Here is a 25,096-nt window from a genome sequence, read left to right as displayed (position 1 = left end):
ACTTCTATTTTCACTAGAAACATTTATACGCATGTGGGGAGATAAAAATGATAAAATGAAAAGAGAAAATGAATTGAAGGATATAATATTAAATGCCATGGTGCAGAAAACCAACATGTCAATATCAGGTTGAACTTATATGTTTCATTTGGGGTAGATATTCAAAAGGGTTTAACCGGGCAAGCATGGCAGTTATGCAAGACAATTGAGTAAAAGATCCAAACTCATCTTTTTCAGGATACAACATCCACAAAATCTATAAAGATTTTGTGGATGTTGTATCCTGAAAAAGATGAGTTTGGATACCCATATTCTGATGAATCATTTGAAATATAATTGAAATACATATATTGAAAGTATATTCATATTGACTACATAAAGAAAATCATAATAAGAACATAAACATTGTCATACTGAGACAGACCAAAGGTCAATCAAGCCCAGTATCCTGTTTCCAATAGTGGCCAATCCAGGTCACAAGTACCTGACATCCCAGAACAGCAAAACAAATTTTATGCTGATTATCCTAGAATATGCAATGGACTTTCCCAAGTCCATTTTTCTTTAATATCTATATTGACACGAGAAACAGCATGAGAAACATATCAAGCACAAATCAGTAAACGAAGAATAAACAGAACTAAACAGCTTGGTCAACTTAATAACGGCTTATAGACTTTTCTTTTAGGAAATTATCCAAACCTTTTTAAAACCCTGCTAATCTAACTGCTTTTACCACATTGTCTGGCAATGAATTCCAGAGTTTATTTATTGAGTGAAGAAATAGTTTCTTCAATTCATTTTAAATTGACTACTTTGTAGATTCATTGTGTGCCCCCTAGTCCTAGTATTTTTGGAAAGAGTAAACAAGCGATTCACATCTACCTGTTCCACTCCACTCATTATTTTATAGACCTCTATCATATCTCCCTTCAGCCGTCTCTTCTCCAAGCTGAAAATCCCTAACCACTTTAGCCTCTCCTCATAGGGAAATTGTTCCATCCCCTTTATCATTTTTGTCACCCTTCTCTGCACCTTTTCTAATTCCACTATATCTTTTTTGAGATGCGGTGACCAGAACTACATACAATATTTGAGGTGCAGTTGCACCATGGAGCAATAGAAAGGCATTATCTATTTCTTTTCTTACCACCACTGCACATTGAGTAGAGGGTTTCAAAGATCATCAACGATGAAATCTAGGTCCTTTCCCTCAAGGTTCTATCCTTTTTCCTCTCCTGTCTAACATCTTCATTAGTACTTTAGTCACAATCATTCAGAGTTATAACATTCCTTTTCACATCTATGTAGATGATATTTTATTACTTCACTAAACTGATCTTTTATTACTTCACCAAACATGTTAAAAGATTGAACTGATCTTCAATCTTTTAACATGTCTTCTCTTCAATGTTGTTTAGAAGCTATAATTATAGCATTGCTTTATCTTGTGGATACTAACAACTTTTGTGAAAGTTTCGAGCAACTAAAGTTATATCCCATTAAATCAAAAACTAGTACCTTTCCACTCCAATGATGGGTCTAATTAGGAAGACCACAAACATATACTGGTAAGAACATTTCAGCAACCTCTTCACTCATGACATTGTCAGAGATGAGTGATTTTAATGAAATCTCACAGCAAGCTGTCCTGAATGAGTTGGTCCATAAGTTTATGCTTCTTGAGGTGAAGAGGGCTATTTAAAAAAATGCAAAAAAATACCTCTGATCTGGATGTGATTCCTGCTGAAATGTACAAGCCTGGTGCTGATTCCCTTAATCTTAATTTCATGTTCTCATTACAATGATCTGGAATGTGGAAGACATTCCCAGTGACCTTAGAGATATTATCATCATTACCATGTTCAAAGAGGATGCCAGATTGGATTGCAGAAATTAAAGAGGCATTGTCCTCTTAGCTATTTTAGATATGATACTCACCAGAGAATTATTTGTCTTCTTCCTCTTGCTGAAGGACTATTACTTGAATCCCAGAATGACTATAGACCATGCAGAGGGATCATACATGCTATCATCTCTGTTCAAGAAGTGTCAAGTGCCACCAGTTTAGATGGACTTCTGAGACATGGCTACACCGCAGAATTTTTTAATGCTCTCTCTCTCTCTTTTGCAATGCAATAAAGGTAGCCACTTTCCATAATGCTACAATGACTTACCCAATTGAGATGAAAACAGACATAAAGCAAAGATGATTGATTGTCCCAAACACAATTTGCCATCTTTTTGGTACCTAATTTCAGCATATTCACCAATAAAGCATCAATATTTTACATTCGTGATGATAGGCCATTTCTCTTCCTCAAATTGTTTAATGAGAATGACACGGAATTGGTAGGCTCTTATCACCCAATTTATGTTTTAAACCATGACATAAAGATAATGGCAGCAGTATTGGCAGCTAGACTGAGTGTGTTGGTCCCCCATCTTGTCCACTGCAATCAGGTGGGTTTTGTCCCAGGGAGGTTTGCTTCAGCTAACATTCTGAAGGTGAGTCGCATTCTTCTCGAAGGGAGCCTGCAGGCTGGAGACAAGATATTAGCCAGTCTGGACGCGGAGAAGGCCTTTGATAAAGTGGTGTGGGATTATCTATTCTGGGTGCTGCAGCGCTTTGGCACCAAGGGGGAGTTTCTGGAGTGGATCAGGCTCAGATTATTATTAATGACTACCTAACAAATGTGCTGCACTAGGCAGGGTTGCCCCCTTTCCCCTCTCTTATTCATCCTTACTTTGGAGCCTCTGGCAGTTAGAATACAGCAGGATCCGACCCTGAAAGGAATCTCTACTGGGGGGAGGGAGTATTGCATAAATTTGTTCGTGGATGATATGCTGCTACTGCTTGATAATGCATCTTCAAACATCTCATTGGTGATGGCTATCATCCAAGATTTTGGTGTCTTCTTCTGCTTATGTATAAATTTTGGGAAATCGGAGACCCTGCCTATAAGCAATCCTTGTGTTAGCACTGCGATGCCCAACTTTTCCTTATTCTGGGCTAGGAATGACATTAAATATCTGGGGGTGTATCTTAGCGCGGACCTAGTATGGGTTTATAGGAAAAACGTGTTAGACAGACTGGAGGAGGTGAAGTTGTTCTGCCATCGGTGGAAAGATCTCCCAGTGAGTTTTATGGGGAGGATTGCGCTGGCGATAATGGTTTTACTTCCAAAGATACTGTATCCTTTACAGATGCTTCCTCTCTGGGTGTGCAAGCATTAGGACAATTCGTTTCGTAGTCTACTTAGCTTGTTTATCTGGCACAGCAAACATCCCAGAATCTCTTTTGCTAAACTAACTTTAGACAGGGCCCAAGGGAACCGCCTGCCAGATCTGTGGGCTTATAATGTTGCTGCACTCCTGCATTGGATTCACGAGGCGCATTCGGTGGCCAGTGTTTTTTGCCCTGCTGATATTTGGTCCAGTTTGTGCGCGCCGTATGATCCATTCGCTGTCTTAGAATTTCAGCACCTTCGGAAGTTGGGGGAAGTTGGGGGAGTTGCGGGGGAATCCCTTTCTGGCTGCTTTATGGCGCGCTTGGAAGTGGTGGAGGGAGCGTGGTGGAGCAACCGGGGGGTTGGGTCCTTTCCTAACTCTGACAGGCAATGCTGACTTCCCTGCCGGTATGGGGAGGGTATCTGCGTTTAGACAATGGAAGGGGAATGGGTGTTCGTACCTGGGACACCTTAGACAGCTGGGGGGGGGGAGCAGAAGTTTCCAATCATTCAAGAAAGTTAAGCGTGCATGGAACATCCCCAACTCATAATTCTTTGCCTACCTCCAGGTGAGGGACTATGTTCTGGTGGAAGAGCACCAATGGAACGGGCTGGCGACCTTTACGCAATTTGATTATCTTTTTTTACAGATCTCTTCTTGTTCAAATAGACTGTCACAATGGTACCAGGTAATTAGATCCACCAGGAATGCCCCTTTCTTGGTGCAGCTGGCTGAGGTTTGGAGTACAGATACAACAGACCTTGTATCAGTGGAAGTATTGGGGGCTGTATTTGGGAGTCTGCATGCTGTGATGCCCAATGTGGCACTTCAGGACATTCAATATTGAATTTTGCATAGAGTACACATCACCAAACAGAAAGGGAAAGCTAATGGGTTATGGACGGATGATATATGTGTTAAGTGCAAGGAGCATGTGGGTACTTGCACTCATTTTTAGAATGCCACACCTTTCTCCCGCTTTGGTCGGGTGCTCTGGAGGCCATTGAGAATATCTTGCAGTGCACATTCGAGTGGTCGTACTCGGCAGTACTGATGGGCAATGCGGTTCCTCTTAGGGAACCGGGGCTAGGGGAGGCGCAATGTAAATTCATTCTGGTGGCTACTTTGCTCGTCAAAAAGTGTATTCTACAGGCATGGGCGGGTAGTACACCCCCATCTATAATCACTTGGTATAGTCACATGTGAGAAATGGCCAGCTGGTTACTTACCTCCCTCAAGTTCTCTACTTCACTGGGGCAAATCCAGTACCGTGACCTGTGGAGGAGAGCTTCCTCATTGCTCATGAAAGAGCATCAGACAGGCGTTGTTGCTCCCTGATAATTATCATAGACTAGTGGTGGGGGATGCGTGGGGGGGGGGGGGGCTGATCGTGACATTGATAGTAAAATTAGTGGTAGGAGCTGCTTCATACAGTCGAGGTGGGTGGACAGTGGGAGGGGAGGGGCAGGAAGGGGGAGGGGGGTTTATTTAAATTCAAAACTGAGTCAGGGGCAGAGCTGTTTGGTTTGAGTTTCTCTGTTCAGTTCGTTATACATGGAGGATAATTAATAATTTGCAAGCGAAACTCTTTTGTAATGCCTGTGACATGTTGGTTATGGTATTCTCTTTTTTGCTTGTCAGTGTTATTGCTTCTGACTTAATAAAGATATTTTAAAAAAATAGATACACACAATTCCAACATCTGACTTCAAGATAAAACTATAAGTAAATTATATCTGCTTATGGACATGGCTTAAGGAGCAACTGTGTATCTAAGGTAGACTAAAAAAAAAATGAAACACCTTAACAATAGGAGAGAAGTGGAATCTGTTAGGCTGTCAAGGAATTCCAGTTTTGAAGTAATTCTTTAAGCAGGCACTCTTTTAGTTGCCTCAATGGTGCGTGGTGAGAGCCTATTCTGTTTTGGCACCTGGGCCCCCATATGTTTTTATAAAATACAAGTATAATCCAGTATTGCAGGGCCTAAAATCTAGGCACCTGCCATTACCCCAGCCATAATCCTGGTGTAACTGTAGGAGACTAACCTGCTTATAATCGAACGAGAAAAACGCCCAAGTTCCGACCTAAATCGGGAGATGGACGTTTATCTCACAAAAATGAATAAAGCGGTATAATCGAAAGCCGATTTTTGGACGTTTTCAACTGCACTCCGTCGCGGATGCGGACAAAGTTGATGGGGGCGTGTCAGAGGTGTGGCGAAGGCGGAACTGGGGCGTGGCTATCTGCCGAACAAAGATGGGCGCATTTCACCGATAATGGGAAAAAAGTATGCGTTTTTAGCTAGAATTTAGGACACTTTTCCTGGACCCTGTTTTTTCACGAATAAGGCCCCAAAAAGTGCCCTAAATGACCAGATGACCACTGGAGGGAATCGGGGATGACCTCCCCTGACTCCCCAAGTGGTCACTAACCCCCTCCCACCACAAAAAAATGATGTTTCACAACTTTTTATTTTCACCCTCAAATGTCATACCCAGCTCCCTGGCAGCAGTATGCAGGTCACTGGAGGAGTTGTTAGGGGGTGCAGTGGACTTCAGGCAGGTGGACCCAGGCCCATCCCCCCTACCTGTTACAATTGTGCTGCTTAATGCTTATTAGTCGTCCAACCCCCCCAAACCCACTGTACCCACATGTAGGTGCCCCCCTTCACCCCTTAGGGCTATAGTAATGGTGTAGACTTGTGGGCAGTGGGTTTTGAGGGGGATTTGGGGGGCTCAACACACAAGGGAAGGGTGCTATGCACCTGGGAGCTCTTTTACCTGTTTTTTTGTTTTTGTAAAAGTGCCCCCTAGGGTGCCCGGTTGATGTCCTGGCATGTGAGGGGGACCAGTGCACTACGAATCCTGGCCCCTCCCACGAATAAATGTCTTGGATTTATTCGTTTTTGAGCTGGGCGCTTTCATTTTCCATTATCGCTGAAAAACAAAAACGCCCAGCTCACACATTGTTGAATAAAACATGGGCGTCTATTTTTTCCCAAAATACGGTTCGGTCCACCCCTTCACGGACCCGTTCTCGGAGATAAACGCCCATGGAGATAGGCGTTTTCGTTTAATTATGCCCCTCCATATATTTTATGGAATGTGCCCCCTTGCTCTATTTAGGCTTCTACAGTTACACCAGGTCTATAGCTGGGGTAATGGTGGGTGCCTAGATTTTAGGCCTCTGATTCTGTAAGTGGTGCATATAATAGGCAGCACTGCTATGCCCTTCCATTGCTCCATTGTGTGAATACTCATTTTGCAGTTATGCCCTATGCCACTTACTTGCATCCTTACAGAATAGCGCTTAGCTGTTTTGCTGCCACTTACTCGTGCAACTATACACTTACATGCAAGTATGTAGGTATGTTGTACATTTAAGGCTGCAAGTGTTGATGAAATATGGACGCCCAGTGACAGAATTGCCTCCTTCATGCTCAAGAGTAGAGAAACATACTCACCCAGTTTGCTACTTTTTCTCTTCTCTCTTCGAGTTTTTTCTGTATGGATTCTCCTATTCCTCCAGGCGCTGCAAACTTTTCCACAACTGCCTTGCTTTTCATGTATTGTTCTTCTATTACCAAATGTTTCATACAGCGTAGGAACATATCCATAGTTTGTTGCAATGGAGGAATCGGAAGCTTGGGTAAATCCTAATTACAAAAAATTTGAAAGATGTAAACCATTAATGGAGAACAACATATAAAATATGATTTTCTTTATACTTTTTTGTAAATCTTTTGTATTAATATACAATAAGTATCTCTGTACTGATTCAGTTATGTTTTGTGTTATTGCTTCATAGTACATCCTTTGCAGCTTTCATCTTCCATCTTCATGATATTCATGTTTGTATTTCAACCAACCAAGGGGTCCTTTTACTAAGGTGCGCTGAAAATGGCCTCTGGTAGTGTAGGCACAGGTTTTGGGCGCATGCAGAATCATTTTTCAGCGCACCTGTAAAAAAGGCCTTTTTAAAATTTTTTGCCGAAAATGGACGTGTGGCAAAATGAAAATTGACGTGTGTCCATTTTGGGTCTGAGACCTTACCACCAGCCATTGACCTAGCAGTAAAGTCTCATGCAGTAACCAGGCAGTAATGACCTACGCGCATCAAATGCACGCCAGAAAATAAAAAATATTTTTCGGATGTGCATAGCGGACGCGCACCAAAAATGAAATTACCACAAGGGCCACACAGTAGCCAGGTGGTATCTCAGAATTGGCACGTGTAGGCACTTACACGGCTTAGTAAAAAGGCCCCCACATGTTTTCTACCAGTTTATCTCTGTCATGATGATATAGTCTTCAGCTGAATATACAGTATGCTTTCTTTTTGCTATATCTTTGGTTAGCATACCGGTGAACCTTGATGTAACTAGCAAGAAACTGGACAAACTTTTTCCTTTACTGTGAAATTTCATAATAGGAATAAACTTGGTTGGGTGTGAAATTATTTAATGTATTATAACACCAAACAACTGTGCCTCAGAATCTGTATGACCTGCTGCTTTTATTATCTCCCCTCCTAATGTCATCTCTTTGCATCTTTTACACTGCATTACTTTGACCATGATAACACACTTCCTTTCCTAAGAATACACCTTTCATAGTGAAAACCACAAGGTATGCACCTTCTATTACATGTATTCCCCTTTCCTGTTTATCTGCCTGTGGAGAATATTCCATATTATTAGGTAGACATAGGCAAAGATAATGGCTATTGTCTTTCATTGTATCTCTTCTTCTTTTAGTTTTGAATGAATTAGGCCTTAGTACGCAACAGCAAACTTCAGCATGGTTGAAACATTAAAAAGAGAGCATCCATACTTTTTCTTTAGATATACTCTTGGCTGTTAGTTCTGCATATGCTTGACAATATTGAAAGCAATTAAAACCCCCCACAAAACGTCACCTTTACACCCTAATTCCCTGAACACAACATATTGATGTGTATTGATGACATTTTTTTAGGGAATGAGTTTGAATAGCTTGTGGTACTCACAATGCCTTTGGGTACTCCTAGACCTCATAAATTATAAGCAAATATATTGGTAGTTTCCTCCTAAAAACTGGCTATAGTGTTTGCATTCTCAAATCACCCACTTACATTTGTACTTCCTATTTGTATGCACTGCTGATCTTGGAGTAAATATTTATTCATGTCAGTCTATAAACTGTCCATCCTAAATTGTTCTCAGTAGTGTACATCAAAACTTAGGAAGTAGTCTTAACAAAATGACATAATATTGACACACACATAGAGGGGCATTAAAAAAATATCCTAATGCTGAAAGGTGCCTGTGCTGAAGTGTCCCAGTGCCGTAGTGTCCCAGTGCCAAAATGTGCCTGTGCTGACATGTGCCTGTTTCAAAGTGTGCCTGTGCTGAAATGTGCCTGTGCCAAAGTGTCCCAATGCCAAAATATGCCGGTGCCAAAATGTGCATGTGCCGAAGTGTCCCAGTGCCGAAATGTGCCTGTGCCTAAGTGTCCGAGTGCCAAAATGTGCTGGTGCCGAAGTGTCCCTGTGCCAAAATATGACTGTGCCGAAATGTGCCTGTGCCGAAGCTTCCCGGTGCTTAAATGTCCCAGTGCCGAAGTGTCCCAGTGCCTAAATGTCCTTGTGCTGACGTGTCCCAGTGCCGAAATGTGCCTGTGCAGCAGTGTCCCAGTGCCAAAATGTCCCAATGTTGAAATGTGCCGGTGTCCCAGTGCCAAAATATGTCTATGCCGAAGTGTCCCACTGCCAAAATATCCCTGTGCCGAAATGTGCTATTGCTGAAGTGTAGTTAAGTGTAGTCAAGTTAAGAAAAGTTAAGTGTAGTGTAGTTAAGTGTAGTTAAAATAAGTAAAGTTATGTGTAGTTAAGTGAAGTTAAGTGTAGTTAAATTAAGTGTAGTTAAGTGTAGATAAGTTAAAATTCCGTTCTGCTCATAACGTCCAAAATAAAATGTCCATCTCACTACCAGAATCAAACAGGAAAAATATCTATATTTCCTGTTTGTTTATGGTTATCAGAAGGACGTTTTTGCACTGAAAACATCCAAAATGAATAGCCATTTTCCAAAGAGAAGCGTCCAACTTTTGAACAACAAAAAAAACAGAGCTATGAATGTATGTCTGGCATCATTTTCAAAAATACGACCACACGTTCATCTCTGCAGAACAGAGGAATAGCCTAGTGGTTAATGCAGGAGACAGTAAACCAAGGGACACAGGTTTAAACTTCGCCATTGCTTTTTTATTTTTGTAAATGTGATCCCTCCAGGACCTAAAAAATACCTAATGTACCTGAATATACACCACTTCAATAGCCTTCAGGCTTGCAGTGTCTTATATATTTAAGTAGAGTAGGTATTCTTCTGTTTCTGGAAGGCTCAGAATTATTAAAAAAGAAGTTGAAGTAGGACTTGAACTTGGGTTCCTTGGTTCACAGACCACTGCACTAACCACAAGGCTACTCCTCAGACTTCCTTGCTGCTTTGTTCAGAATGGCCATAATACCTACTGCTGATATACAGCTCGGTTTTCCTTTCCAGTTTTGCTTTCAGGGGAGAGGGAGGGGGACAGCAGCAACTGGGGGATTAAGCAGGGGGGTCATGCCTTAATCCCTCCAATAGTCAATTGCTCATTTAGAGCAACTTTTTGTAACTTGAATGTGACTGAAACAGGTCTAGATAAAAAGTCCTTCTTTTTAGACATGGACGTTTCTTCCCATGCGAAAATCCCTGTCGGAAGTCCTACTTGTGGGCCCTCTCTAGTCTTGCCCAAAAGACACCCACAATATGCTTCTTGCTATTTGGATGAACTGCAGTGTGAAATGTCCAAATTCTGACTTTCCTAAAACCAGGATTTGGACATTTTCAGCAGATGGATGGTTTTTAAAAGGCATTTTAAGATGTCCATCTGCTTCAGAAATGAGCACCATAATGGATCACGTGACAAGATGGCGGCACGTTAGATCGTGGCTTGTAAACTCCCGAACTTTGTTTGCCAAAAAGAAAACTCTTACCTCGCAGAAATGCCTCACACTAAACGGAAAGGTTTGGTCAGGGGTGTTGCCTCGACGCCCAGACCACCCGTTGGGCAACAAACAATGGAGAGATACGCCACAATCTCATCTACTCCGATATCCGGGGGCACTCCCGCTGCTTCTCTGGGAGGAGACCAAGAGAGCCTGGGACTTGATGTTACTCTATCTCCCCCGGAACTCGAGCCACCACCCCAGCCCGAAGGACGCTGCTTTCAAAGGGGTTCCCTGGGACCGGAACTGGTTGCGCAAGGGCCCTTGAATCGAGGCGTGGAAGCGGTGAAGACCGACGGAGAGAAGAGAGTTGTTTCTCCTCTTGAACCGAGAGTTCAGGGCATCAAATCTGGGGAGGTGACGCTGGAGAGTATTTGGGAAACTCTCCAGCGTTTGGACCTATCAGTAGCCAATTCCACAAAAAAAGTTTCAACTCTTGTAAGTAAAATGGATGTACTAACTAGTAGCGTGGAAAATATAAAACAAGATTTTCAACAGCAAGTAACGGAGTTAAAACAAGAAGTGAAAACTTTGCAAGAATTCAAGTTAACAACAGTTAAAGATAGGTTATTTACCCACTGAAAAATAGAACAGATTGAAAATTTTCACCGTAGATTAACATTGCGTTTCTTGAATTTTCCAAAGTCCGCGGGGGTTAGTCCACTTGACGCATTCAAGAAATATTTATCTGAAATTTTGCATTATACTCCAGAAATGTTTCCTCCAATAGCCAAGATTTACTATATACAGCCAAAGAAATCAGACAATTTACAATCTGGTTCTGAGATAACTGCATTACCAACTCAAAATAAAGATATTCTTAATTTGACTGATTTTCTAGAGACCTCTATGACTGCAGATTCGGAAAGATGGACTTTATTAGTATCCTTTGTGTTTGAGCAGGTCTTGGAAGCGCTCAAAATGATTATATTTCAGAAACGCAAATGTACTTTTCCTAGGTAAGAAGGTATGGATGTTCCCAGATGTAACTAAATCTACACAAGAGAGAAGGAAAGCTTTTCTTTCTCTTAGGGCTGAAACTTTAGCCTTGGGGGCATTCTTTTACCTTAATTATCCTTGTAAATGTGTGGTTAAGTACCTAGGGATAAAATATGTATTTTTCCAACCTGAACATCTTAGTGAATTTGTTAAAATTAAGAAATTGACTGCTGGTTAGTACCAATGCTGAGATAATATTTAGTATGGATTGATGTGTGCTAAGCTATATAGTGCTTTGTTTTGTTTTTCCTTTTAAAGATTTCTCCTGTTAAATTTCCTTCACGTGATCTTTGTTATTGTGGTCTAACAAGGATAATATAATTATTTTGAAGTTACTTTATTGTATAAAAATATGGTTCCGAATTACCTGTACAAGTTTGTATATGGCTTGTAAATAATTCTAAAAGCATAATAAAAAAAGAAAAAAAAAGAAAAAAAGAAATGAGCACCATAGAGGCCCTGTTTCCTTAATGTGTTCAGATGAGAATGGCGGTGGAAATGTTGGAACGGGTTGAATTTCCACTGTATTTTACAAAGGGCTCTGCTGAATTCTGAGCCTTTTGTGAAATATGTATAAGGATGTGTAGGAATGCATGTGTGTTTGCTGGTAAGTACAACGGGAAGAAGCCATTTTACAAATCTACATGTGTGCAAAAACAGTTGCATCAACTCCATATATTCCATGTATACGTGCCTGCATTTATATATGGAAGTTGTGACTGTGCAACTTCCTTATGGAAGTGCCGTACTTCCATGTGTAGCAGGCCCATTTTACAAACCTATACATTTAACTGTCACTAATAAAGTAGTAAGGCTGCAATTTTTATTTTTGGTGGCAGAAATATACAACAGAGGATTAAGAAGAACTCCTCCATTAATCCCAAATGTCAAGACCTGGCCAAAATGATCAGTTTTTGAAAATCTGTATTTGCTCTGAGCTGGTGAAAAATCAAATAGGATTTGTTTTAATATGGGCATGCATTCCTTGTATAATATGGGGAATATAGGTGTAGATTTTTGGCCTGTCCAAGTTATGTCTAAGCCATACCCCTTTAAATCTCTGCATTGTGTGAATTACCACTTATAAAAAGCAGCTTTCTGAATTTACAATATTTATGTAATGTGCACATGTAAATGTAGAGATGCCTTCAAAATAAAGGCTTTAAAATACAATCACATTAATAAAAACCCACCCATAGCATGATACCCCCCCGCCCCAACTGATTAATTGATCGCATTGAAACCTTACCCAGGCTGCTTGAAAAGCTTGCTAAAAAACCCAAGGTCTTTAGCTTTTTGCTAAATTCCAGCAGACTCTGCTCTTGTCATAACAGTGGCGTAGCCCAACCCAGTGCTTTGCATGGGCCCAGAGTTAACTTAGATAGGTCCTTCCACACCACGACACCCCACATCATGCCCCTCCCTGGAGATATAAAAAAATTATAGGTATTTTCTCACCTACCCCACGTCAACAGCTCTCCTCCTTCAGGGCATCCCAGCATCCGCCTGCCTGTCACTGAACCCCATCCCTCCCCAGTAAACCTTACAGGCATCTCTGGCACCTGAAGTGATTCATTATTGCTGCCTGTGCCGGCCCCGCAGGCTTCGGTCAGCTGGGTACCGCCAGACAGGAAACAGGAAATGACATTAGTGAAGGTGGGACCCTACCAATGGAAGCTTGCAGGGCCGGTGCAGGCAGCAATAATGAATCACTGCAGGTGCCAGAGATGACTGTAAGGCGCACTGGGGAGGGACGGGGTTCAGCGATGGGTGGGGCAGATACCAGGACGCTGTGGAGGAGGAGAGATGTTGATGTGGGGTGCCACTGCTGGGTGGGCCTGAGTCAAGAATGGGTGGGCCTGTGCTCACCTAGGCCCACCTGTAGCTATGCCACACAGCCCACGCTTTGAAAACAAAATGTATTCAAAGCATTTCTGCCTTCCTGAACTAAAAATACCCATGACAATGCCTTTTGAGTTGCGGGCTATACAATTTAGGCATGCATTTTATAGAATAGGATGCAGGGCAGATCTGCAAGTAAACCCAAATGACTGCCAATTGATTGTCAACAGCACATTAACTAATTAATTTACTGTGTGATCCGTGCCCAAATTTCTGCACTCAATTTTGGGCAACCTCATAGAATCCGGTAGTATGCAACTTGTGGATGCCATTACAGAAGCACTTAGGGGCCCTTTTACTAAGCTGTGGTAAAAAGGGCCTTGCACTAGCTGAAAATAGACATGGCCGTGCAGTAAGATTGCTTTTATAGTGTGGCCATGCGAGGAAGAGCACCTACTACCACCCACTGAGGTGGCGGCCAGGGCTCCCGTGCTAACCTAGCGGTAACTGGGTAGCATGTGACGCTGCCCGATTACTGCCGGGTAACTGCCATGCTAGAAAATAGTACCCTATTTTCCCTAGCGCAGGAAATGATGCGTGCTAGGGCTAAAACTAGCACTGGCGTGTGCTTTGGGCCAGCGATAGCTCCAAATTGGTGCACAGTAAGTTCATGTTGGGCTTACTGCTGCTTAGTAAAAGGGCCCCTTAGTCACTTTACTGCCACTTACACGAGTAAATGTACATGTACCTGTCATAGTGCTGGTATTCTGTACATTTATGCATGCAAATGAAGTGAAAATACAGGTGCCCAGTTATAAAATTGCTCTTTACTGGCTGGATTCAGTAAAAGGAGCTCAAAATTCAGCACTGCAAAAAAATATCGGTGCTGACTGGTATTCTATAATGGGTGTTCTGAGATCAGAGTCCTTTATAGAACAGCACGTAATGCCATGATCCACAGTCAACGTTGGCCATGGGGAGTTACATCAACTGAAATCAGCTGTAAATCCCGGTGTGCAAGTTGGGGCACATATAACACTGCATTCATTTTTCCCTTAACTACTACTACTATTTAACATTTCTAAAGTGCTACCCGGGTTACGCAGCGCTGTACAATTTAACAAAGAAGGACAGTCCCTGCTCAAAGGAGTTTACAATCTAAAGGACAAAAAGTGCAGTCAATCAAATTGGGGCAGTCTAGATTTCCTGAATGGAGGTATAACGGTTAGGTGCCGAAAGCGACATTGAAGAGGTGGGCTTTGAGTAAGGATTTGAAGATGGGCAGCGAGGGTGCTTGGCGTATGGGCTCAGGAAGTTTATTCCAAGCATAGGGTGAGGCGAGGCAGAAAGGGCAGAGCCTGGAGTTGGCGGTGGTGGAGAAGGGTACTGAGAGGAGGGATTTGTCTTGTGAGCGGAGGTTACGGGTAGGAGTGTAAGGGGAGATGAGGGTAGAGAGGTATTGAGGGGCTGCAGATTACGTGCATTTGTAGGTTAGTAGGAGAAGATTGAACGGTATGCGGTACCTGATCGGGAGCCAGTGAAGAGATTTGAGGAGAGGGGTGATCTTAAGTGACCTGCCCATGCCCATGCCCCTCCCATGGCCACATCCCCTTTTCAGATCCACATGGATACACTTAGGTGCTATTCTATAACTGGACATGTAAGTGTGTTTTCCTGCAGATCTGCTGTTCCTGTCCTGTTTTAGAACTTCACACCCATTAGAACACTTTTGGCACGGAAGTAGCACCTAACCTTCTCCAGTAAGTGCAGATTTCAAGAGGGTGTGGTTTGGACGGAACCAAATCTAAAGGTGCATTCCCCGTTTCAGAAAGGGAATAAATGTGTATGTCCTGCTATTTCTTTCTTTTTCTTAAATTTATGATTGATTTTCATTGTTACAATCACAATTACTCCATTGTGACAATTAGAAATTCCATCCAAACACAATATCATACCAAATAGGAAATAAAATGACTTAATATTGGATCACAAATTATAATCCAAGATTACACATTCTAAATTTACAGGAAAAAATACTCAAATCTTAGACACATTCTATACCTGCAATACTTATTCTAGCCGACCTCAGAGGATTGTGGAATAGTTATTTGGATCCTTTCCTGTTCTCTAGACACTATAAATTCTACAAGCTGGTTGGGTTCAAAAAACATATAAGACTTATTTTGAAAATATATAGCACAGGAGCATGGAAATTGCCTGATATTTCAATGACAGAATTTACAGTTGCTCTTCTGCAAGTTTATGTGTTTTAAAAGTGCTTGTTTGGACCATACCTTAAAAGAAGAGATTTAGGGTGGTTTTTTTACTAAGCCGTGGCAGCGTTTTTAGCTCATGGTAGAAATCAGCTGCTGGTAAACGCCCAATGGGCGACTCAGTGTTTACCGCCAGCTGATAATGATTTCTACCGCGAGCTAAAAATGCTGCCGTGGCTTAGTAAAAGACCCCCTAAGGCAGTTCTCCTCCTTAATTCCCCAACGCCTATTTCCCCTTGCAAGTTGAAAATGAATAGGATAGCAGACTCTGTTTTTAATTAGCAGCATGTATATGTGTACTGGCAAAATATGTAAGTTGCTGAGTTCTTCTGTTTAGTTTTTCAATGCGTATCTTTGTAAAATGGCTGCTCCCACCACATGTATAGGCACATTCATGTGCTCTCCTGCATATATTTTTCAAAAGGCTCTACATGGGCAAACCTTTTTCGAAAATGCTATCAGAATTGTACGTGTCTTGATCTGGATGTATCAATTCCAAATTCTATGTTCTATCTAAAATGGGACTACAGGTCTGTGGATATAAAAATTACCCACACAGATGAATAAGTTGTTTAAAAGTTGCCCCAAAATATTAAAAGCTGGAACCTTCCAGTGGCTAAATTCGATATCTGGCTCAGGTCATCTAACTAGGTGCAGGACTGGGGATGTTGTGGAGCTAGTATTCAAAGCCCTTTGATGATGGTGGGTGCAATGGACACTCCTAGAGGCAGGATTTGACACTCATGATTACATGGATCTGGAAAGAAATCATTTGCATGGCCCCTGGTGACAATGACAGGTCTAAAAGAAGGTTGGAAAGGTGTAAAATGAGATTTAAAAATCCCCAGGCAGATGTGAATAAAGGTTTATGATGCCAAATCCCAAAGCCCAAAGAAACTGAAACTGGAAGCCCAAAGGAACAAGAGGAAACAGCCAGATAAAAAAAATGATTTCAATTTCTAATTTATAACATCATCACAAACAGTGGTAAAAGAGGCCCTGCGGTGGCATCGGTGTGCGGGTTTGCCACATGCCGGGGCCCCCTTTTCCGCCACCGGTAAAAGGCTTTTTTTCTTTTAAGGAAGGAAATGGCCATGCGTTAAGTTTAAAACTTGCTGTGCGGCCATTTCCTGAGGGAGCTCTGGTAGTAGCCTGGCGGTAACCGGGCAGCGTGTGGCACTGCCTGATTACCGCTGGGCATGCTTCCAGCGCTAGAACATTTTTAAATATTTTCTAGCGCTGGAATTATCATGAGGCAGGAGTCAGAACTACTACCGGGCTCCTGGGCCAAATCGCTGCATGCCAAGCTGGCGCTACCATTACAGCCCTTTTGTAAGAGAAGGACAAGACATAAAAGCGATAAGAAATTTAAACATAAGGGGGAAAACAAGGGACACAAACACCAGTCCAAAATTATACCTGATTATCAATTATAATGAACTGAAAATACCTCTCAGCGAAATATAATTCTTAGCATTATCAGATAGAAATTTTGGTGGACAATCTGAAAAAGTATATATAGCTCCTGTATATTGTGTCACACATTTACATGGGAACATTGTGAAAAAGGATGCTCCATCTCCAAGGTTCTTTGTCTTAATTGAAGAAAAGACCTGCTACAGGCTTGGGTGGCACATAGTATAGTATATTCACACAAGCCCATTGATGACAAAATCATTAATTTTTCACTCTGAAATATGCCGTTAGAACAAGAAACTTCTCACTCTCTGGGGAGAAAGAGGCTAGGTGGGTAGCTCTTCTTTCAATGAGGTCTTACAAATCCTCTGAGAAGTCTGTTAAATCAAGGCTCCCTGAGGGAACAACACAATCCATTCCCCTCCTCAGCCTGAGTCTTCAATCCAGAAAATTTATATATATATAACAATGTGGGGCATAGTTATCAACATGAGCTACTGTTAAGATGTGTTATTTTAGCACTAACTCGCATTATTTTATCTCAGATCCCATTTAATTCAATGGACCTAGTTACTATTATCTGGGGTTAACAATCAAATAACATGTCTTAACGGTAGCCCATGTTGATAACTCCCCCCCTCCCCCCCCCACCTCCAGGTCACAGTAATATATTCTGAATTAGGAATAGCCAGCATCTCAGAAATTAACTTTTTAAGCAATATATCTGCAGAAAATAGAGTCAGTGGAGAATTAAGAAGCTGAAGGTTGTTTGGCTCGTATAGAATTCTCCAAGTTTCCTACTTGAAATGCGTATCCGTTAATACTGGAAGCCCCAAATGCCTGAAAAGCTTTAACCTGTGGCTTCACTAACAAACAATCTTTTGCACTACATTAATCTTCTGGTCAATCTCTTGCAACTTCAGATTGAAAAATATTTAAAGCTACAATTTTCAATAAAATTGCCATTTTGTACACATATTTATGCAAATTTGCGGCTGAAGTTATATTAAAAAAGACAGTGCAGAATGTTCTACCCCTTGCCACTGAATCTGTCTCCAAGCAGCCATAGGAAATTGAATAGTTTGAAAATGTATTAATCATCTTATTTTATATGAATAGGAAAATGCTTACCTCCTCCTCCTCCTTGGAGCTTTTCCGTCCTGCTTTCTCCAGTTTGGGTTTCTCTAATATCGGCATCCTTAAATTTCATTTGCCAGGTATGCTAAGATTAGAGTCTCAAGCCACTATGAGGCACTTGCACATTCACTCTCTTTTTTACTATGCAAATATGAAAAATGAGAAGAAATCAACATTTGCCATAGAATTTCAGCTGGTACACATAAACATAACTAATGTTTATAGTTCAAGTCTTCTCAAACCTGTCCTGGTGGCCTCACAGCAAGTCAGGTTTTCAGGATACTCACAGTGAATACTTTGCATACATTAGGAGTCAGTATAACAGTGTACAGCTACGAGAAATTCAAAGCCAGTAACAGAGTTTACATATAACAGCATGATATTGAGCATGGTATTCCTAAACTGGAAACATTTTCTAATTGTCTCTCTTTTCAGAACTGGATAAAGCATTAATTATGCACAATTACTTTAGAAAGAGAGATTTTCAGTATTGTGGAGGGAAAATACAGGAATTTCCGGATGTTTCCAAAGCTACTCAATTAAGGCGTAAACAAAAGCCTAGGGTTTAGTTTGGGGGCTGCTTTTTTATTTAAAAGTTTCCCTCCAAGTGCTTAATTACTTTATCTGATGTTAATTATGTCTTCTTTGAACCAGATCAGTTGGAAAGGCTATTGTTAGACAGGGAAGCTAAATGATAATAACAAGAGTGGTTTAATATATCGCTGTAAGTAATTTCTTCAGATAGTGAAAGATTTCTTCTTTATTTTTCTTTGTATTGATTGCCAGTCTCTCCCATGATATGAGCTAGATTGGTTTCCTGTATATTCTAAGATCATGTGTTTAAGATGGAGGCAGACCTCAGGGAGGTCTCTGGTCGAGAGAGTTGATCTAGATAAACCAAGTGTAAAATATTATTATACAGGCAACAGAAGCAACAGGAAAAAACCCCAGCATGGCTTTAAAAGAGTGTTCGACATGTTAAGAACAAAGGGATCACAGAAGGACACCATGGAAACATCTAGAAATCAGGAAAGGCAGCCTGGAGAGCCAAAGTACAAATAAAGAGAAAATAGATAATCAGTAAAGTAAGGAGTCAAAACCTATATTTGCAGAGGTTAAAAAGGAGAAACTGCATGAGGTAGAATTTAATAAAAGCAAAGGGATGAATGCATTAATCATACCAGGAAAAAGCTGAAATATTGAAAAAGTAATTTAGAACAATCTTCATATAAGAAGGGTTGGTGAGGGCCACCTATAAACCACAAGAATACCAATGGAAGAGAAGTAGACTCCAGTAGAATGCATACTTACTTTGGGGTATTTTAATCATTTGCATGTGAATGTGGCAACTTCCCCTTAAAGAATATTGACTAGTAGAAAAGTATGTGCTATGATATAATGGCGAGAACTTTTCTGATGGGTGTTCAGAGAGATGAAGTTTGCGTGGAGCATAGTCAGAAAATGCAAGTATGCACATCTACTATAATAAAACTCACCCTCAACGTTCTGAAGACAACGTTCAGAAGTCACTCAGTCACTCACTGAAGGGTTCATGGATTCATGGTGGTGAAGCCACAACACTGACCATGTCTCTCTGCCCCGCCCTCGCATGATGGACCAATCAGAAAAAACACACTCAACATTCTGAAACACAAAGGACCATCACAACACCGTTCCCAGGCAACACTAGGCAACGTAAGACGGACCAATCAGAGGAAACTAAGTGACAATAAGGGAGGAGCATTCCCCAGCAGAATGGCTCATTATCTGTGCAGCACGGAGAGCACAGAACCACTGCTGGAACGAGAGAAGAATATTCCTGCTGTGAGTATGTGCAAAAATGGACTGGGGGAGGGGGGGGGGAGAAATTTTTAAATGCCTAATGCCAGTACTGAAGAGTGCCAGAGGGCCTATAGCACAGACTATATTTGGGATCGCTTGACATAGAGTCAGAGGAGCCGGAAAACAACGTGCCCGTCACCATCTGGGACGTGGGCGAACAGGACAAGCTGCGGCCCAGCTGGAAGGATTACCCGCAACCCAGCCAGCAGCAAACAGCGACCAAGGAAGGGGGAGGAGTACTCCTTTGCTGCCTAGGAATCGCTGGAGACTGGCTGCCAAACTAACGAAACAACCGCACACCGACGCATCACCTCCATCATTCGAAAGGCATCCACTCTTTCTTCAACATAAATGCAAACTAATAATACAAAACAAACAAAGAATACATGGTTTCTCAGGCGGCTGCAGGTAACTCCCCACCCCCTTCCTCTTCCCCTTTTGCCGAAGCGGCCAAGGACGTGCCCAACCATCCTCAGGCAAGCTGTCTCCCACCTCGGGGATTCCCCGAGCACCCGGAAAAAGACGGCGCTGATTCCTGCAGCGCATAAATGTTCCAGCATTCCCCTGCAGCCGGCCTGAAATGGACCAAACATACCGAATCACCCCCCGACGGCCCGAGACCGTGCTCTTCTCCCTTCCACCAACTTAAAACAACCATCCCCGTCCTCAGGCAAGCCGTCACCCACCTCCAGGATGCCCAGAACCCCAGCCCAATGGAAAAAGATGGCGCTGCTTCCAACAGCACATTTCTCTTCCAGCATTCCCCTACAGAAGCCCTGAAACAGCCAAAAAATACCGACAGACAAAGAACGTGCTCCTCTACCTTCCGCTCATCTAAAACAACACTGCTGCCTAAGCACAACACAAAAAAAAAACATGGGGAAAAAAAAACAACACTCAACAAAGGCTGACTCCCCTACAACCACATTTACATTTCACCAACAGAAAGACCCCCCTCCACAAACCTCCTTGACAGACAAAACCATACACACACAATACAACAGAAACACACCCTCAAAGCCACACACCAATCCAACCCACTTTGCCAGCACAGCACAGCACATCCCCCAACCCCCAAGCAAAAAACAAAACAAAACAAAAAAAGACACACATCAACAACCTGCACACACACTGCACCCTCACACACTCACTCACACACACACACACACACACACACACACACACACACACACACACACAAAATAACTCTGTGACACATACACACACACACAAAAAAAAAAAACACATGCTAGCGCCCGTTTCATTGGTTTCGGAAACGGGCCTTTTTTACTAGTAGATTATAAAGTTGGTCTAAGTTCTGGTGGTTAAAATGTAATGCAAAGAATTTTAGAAATTCTAAGAAGATGTACAAAGTAAGAAGCAAGAGATTGATAAGCATGTTTCAGGAGAAAGACCTTGGAGTGATAGCGTCGGAGGATCTCAAGGCAGCAAAACAATGCGACAAGGCAGTGGTCAAGGCCAGATGGATGCTAGGATGCATAGAGACAGGAATAAGCAGCAGAAGAAAGGAGATGTTCATGCCTTTTTACAAGTTGTTGGTGAGGCCCCAATTGTTTATGTTTACATTTAGGTGCTTACTATACCACCTTTTCTAGACTAGTAGAACAAGGTGGTTTGCGGGCTAACAAAAGAGTTGCGTTCAGTTTTGTTGGCTGTGTCTTGTGGACATAAAGCAGTTCAAAGAAAAGTGATGAAAATGGTATGTGGTTTGCGTCACAAAATGTGTAAGAACCCTTATTTTATCATCCTCACTTTAGTATTCCCTTATCTCTTATTTGTCCTGTTTGTCCTAATTAGATTGTAAGCTCTGTCGAGCAGGGACTGTCTCTTCATGTTCAAGTATACAGCACTGCATACGTCTAGTAGCACTATAGATATGATAAGTAGTAGTAGTAAGAAAAGACTTGAACCGAATATGTGGAAAGGAGGGATGAGGTAATATGATACAGATGTTCAAATATTTGAAAGGTATTAAGATACAAACAAACTTTTTCAAGAGTCAGGAAAGTGGTAGAATTAGAAGACATTGAGGTTGCAGGGGAGTCAACTTAGGAGAAACATCAGGAAATACTTTTCACAGAGAAGGTAGTGGATGTCTGGAATGCCCTCCTGCAGGAGGTGGTGGAGATGAAAATGGTAATGGAATTCAAGCATGAGTGGCATAAACATAAAGGGTTATTATATGGAAAAAGAATGGCAGTAGAACAAACTTAATGGTGCTTAGATGGCAAGTCCAGTAATTTCGAATTAATGCCAGACTTCTACTGTCTGTGTCCTGATTATGACTAGACAGATCTGGATGGGCTGGAGTGGGGCTTCAATGGCAACCCAAGTAGTTGGGGAACAAGGCCAATACTGGGCAGATTTCTATGGTCTGTGCCCTGAAAATGACAAGGATAGATCAAGTATGCATATTTGAGAATGTCACAGGGACAAAGTTTGTCCCCTGTCCCCGCCCCATCCCTGAGGGTTCTGTCTCTGTCTCTATGCATCCTAGCATCCATGTGGCCCACCCCATCTCCACAGATTCTGTCTCCATCCCCATCCCATCTCCACGGACCCTGTCTTCATCTCCGAATCATCCCCGCAGGTTCTGTCCCAATCCCAACCCCAACCCCATCCCCGTAGGCTCTGTCCTCATCTGCAGAAGCCTCAAACATGTATGATTTTATATTAAAGTATAAAAAGGAACAATATGCTGTGCAACTGTTGTTTATAAATCACAAATAGAAAACAACAATAACAATGAGCAACTATAATAACCCCCTCCCCACCATCTACCCTTCCAACCCCAACAATAGCTGACTTCTACTACCCCAAGGAATCCTAATCTACCCTGTTAAAATGTCCAGGGGTACAAAATACAACCCGTTCTGTATGCCCTAATGGGGGAGAAATATGCTCTATGAAGCACTGTTATGATTTTTTAATCTGTGAATGATGTCATCAACAATCTCAGGATTCAGCCTAGCTCTCCTTTCCACCACAGTGCTTTCTGCAATAGAAGATGTCTTCTTAGAAGATGAGCTGGTAGCAGGAATGTATAGGATCCCCCATGCAAAGTTTGCTAGTTGTGGCCAGCATGCTTGCTTGTTTTTCCAAAAAAATCAAAATATCTTCGTCTGCATCACTCAAACATAAATAACAGTCCAGTTCATTAACAGGCTGCAAAGTAGAAAATGACACGGAGACAAAGTTTGTCCCCAACCCATTCTCTAATTTTGCTTCATTATTTATTCATTTACATTTTGCTCACACCTTTTTCAGTAGTAGCTCAAGGTGAGTTACATTCAGGTACACTGGGTATTTCCTTGTCCCTGGAGGGCTCACAATCTAAGGGGTCCTTTTAGCAAGCTGCAGGAAAAAGGGCCCTGCACTAGTTGCATAGGCCGTTTTTCCCACATACCAGGGCTGTTTTTCCTGCAGCCAGAAAAAGCCGAAAAAAATACCCTATTGAGGTGGCAATAATGGCTGACATGCTAAGTTATCACTGTGCAAGCCATTTCCAGGGGTTGTCTTTTTCCCCCGGAAAAGGTGCACGCTTGGGACAGGATTATTGCCGGCAGCCCTATAGGGCTGGCGGTAGTCCTGGAAGAGCAAACGGTAAGCCCGTGTTGGGCCTCCTGCCACTCTGTAAAAGGGCCTCTTACTTTATACCTGAGGCAATGGCGGGTTAAATGACTTACCCAAGATCACAAGGCGCAGTAGTGGGATTTGACCCAAGCACCTCTAGACATCAAGACCACTGCTCTAACCACTAGGCCACTCCATACCATATGCCATGAGTTTATCTTATTAGGCAGACTGGATGGACTGTACACAGTCTTTATTTGCTGTCATCTACTATATTACGCAATTTATATGCATCCATGATAAATATCAGCAATGATATTTACACCTGTCCTGGGGCTTGGGCATTCCGAAGAATGCACCTTATTTACAAAATAGGAATAAACCTGACATTTTTTTTTCTGTCACACACGGACAATGCATTTCAAATGAATGCACATTCCAGGATACATTCACACACTTCCCTGTTCCCAGAGGGTTTGCAGTCTTAGTTCATACCCGAGGCAATGGAGGGTTAAGTGACTTGCCCAATGTCACAAGGAGTATTAGAGGGAGTTAAAGCTTGGCTTCCCTAGTTTTGAATCTATGTTTTATGTAAACTGCTTTGGTTTATTTATTTTATTTAGATTTTACTCACACCTTTTTCAGTAGTAGCTCAAGGTGAGTTACATTCAGGTACACACTGGATATTTCACTGTCCCAGAAGGGCTCATAATCTAAGTTTGTACCTGAGGCAATGGAAGGTTAAATGACTTGCCCAAGATCACAACGAGCAGCAGTGGGATTTGAACCAGCCACCTCTGGATTACAAGACTGGTGCTCTGGCCACTCCTCCACTCCAGTTGTAGCACAGAAAGGCAGTAAACCAAGATTCTAACAGGCAAACATGTAACACCCCCCCCCCCCACAAAAGTATAAGCTTTCACTTAGTCTCCCCTCTATCAAAACTGGGGGGATTTTAATTGCTTATGGACAGAAGGGTGGTATGTGAGATGGATGTGATCCAGTCAGCCTTTAATGAGTGCAAGATGATACCAAAAGTTTCTGACAGAGAAATTTACAACCACAGAGCAGCATAACAGTGACCATCATGCTATTGGGAAGGCTTGTAGGAAAGTTTCAGGTGATGTGTTGGCTCAAGTGATAAATCTTTTTGAAGAGAAAGTGAAAGAAATGAAGCCAATTGTCAGCACCCAGTAGGCCTGCATGTCAATTCTCAAACAGACACTCACCATAGAGTTTTCCTTTCAAATGACACTGGTGAGCCTCTGCCATAGGATTATTTAATCTGAATGCTTGGCTGGTGCAAAGTATACTACAAGCATACTACAAAACCAAAATCGGACCAGGTTATAAGGATACACACAAACTTTTCCAACTCGTAAATAATCTACTAAACACTACACCGGTTACTTCTAATAACAATGACACCCCATCAGCAAACAGCCTTGCAAATTACTTCAAAGAGAAAATCATAAAGCTACGAAATATGATACCCAACAATACAATTGAGTACGCAAACCTCCTTGATTGTCTAGACCCAATACATGGGGAGTATCCAGTAGATCGATTATGGATCAACTTTGACCCATTATCGACCGAAAACATCTCTCAACTACTCAAAAGATACGCCAAATCGCAATGCAAACTTGACAGCTGTCCCAATACTCTTATAAGATGTGCCCCTCAACAATTCATAATGGACCTAACGGGATACCTAAACTACATGCTACAAAATG

At 42.0% G+C, this 25,096-nt stretch overlaps 1 protein-coding gene across 1 annotated transcript in view; it reads right to left on the bottom strand.

Moving 5' to 3' along the window:
* The window catches only part of CHAT (choline O-acetyltransferase), a 101,720-nt gene extending 83,736 nt beyond the window's left edge, over positions 1-17,984 (bottom strand). Inside the window, 2 exon segments of the mRNA XM_030204983.1 lie at positions 6,695-6,886; positions 17,919-17,984. Coding sequence (XP_030060843.1) covers positions 6,695-6,886; positions 17,919-17,984 — 258 coding nt within the window.
* Positions 17,985-25,096: the final 7,112 nt, after the last annotated feature.

The sequence above is a fragment of the Microcaecilia unicolor genome, chromosome 5 (assembly GCF_901765095.1).
Source record: "Microcaecilia unicolor chromosome 5, aMicUni1.1, whole genome shotgun sequence".
Classification (NCBI taxonomy): domain Eukaryota; kingdom Metazoa; phylum Chordata; class Amphibia; order Gymnophiona; family Siphonopidae; genus Microcaecilia; species Microcaecilia unicolor.
Note: the sequence above shows the minus strand (reverse complement) of the source record. Positions and strands in the feature narration are given on the sequence as shown.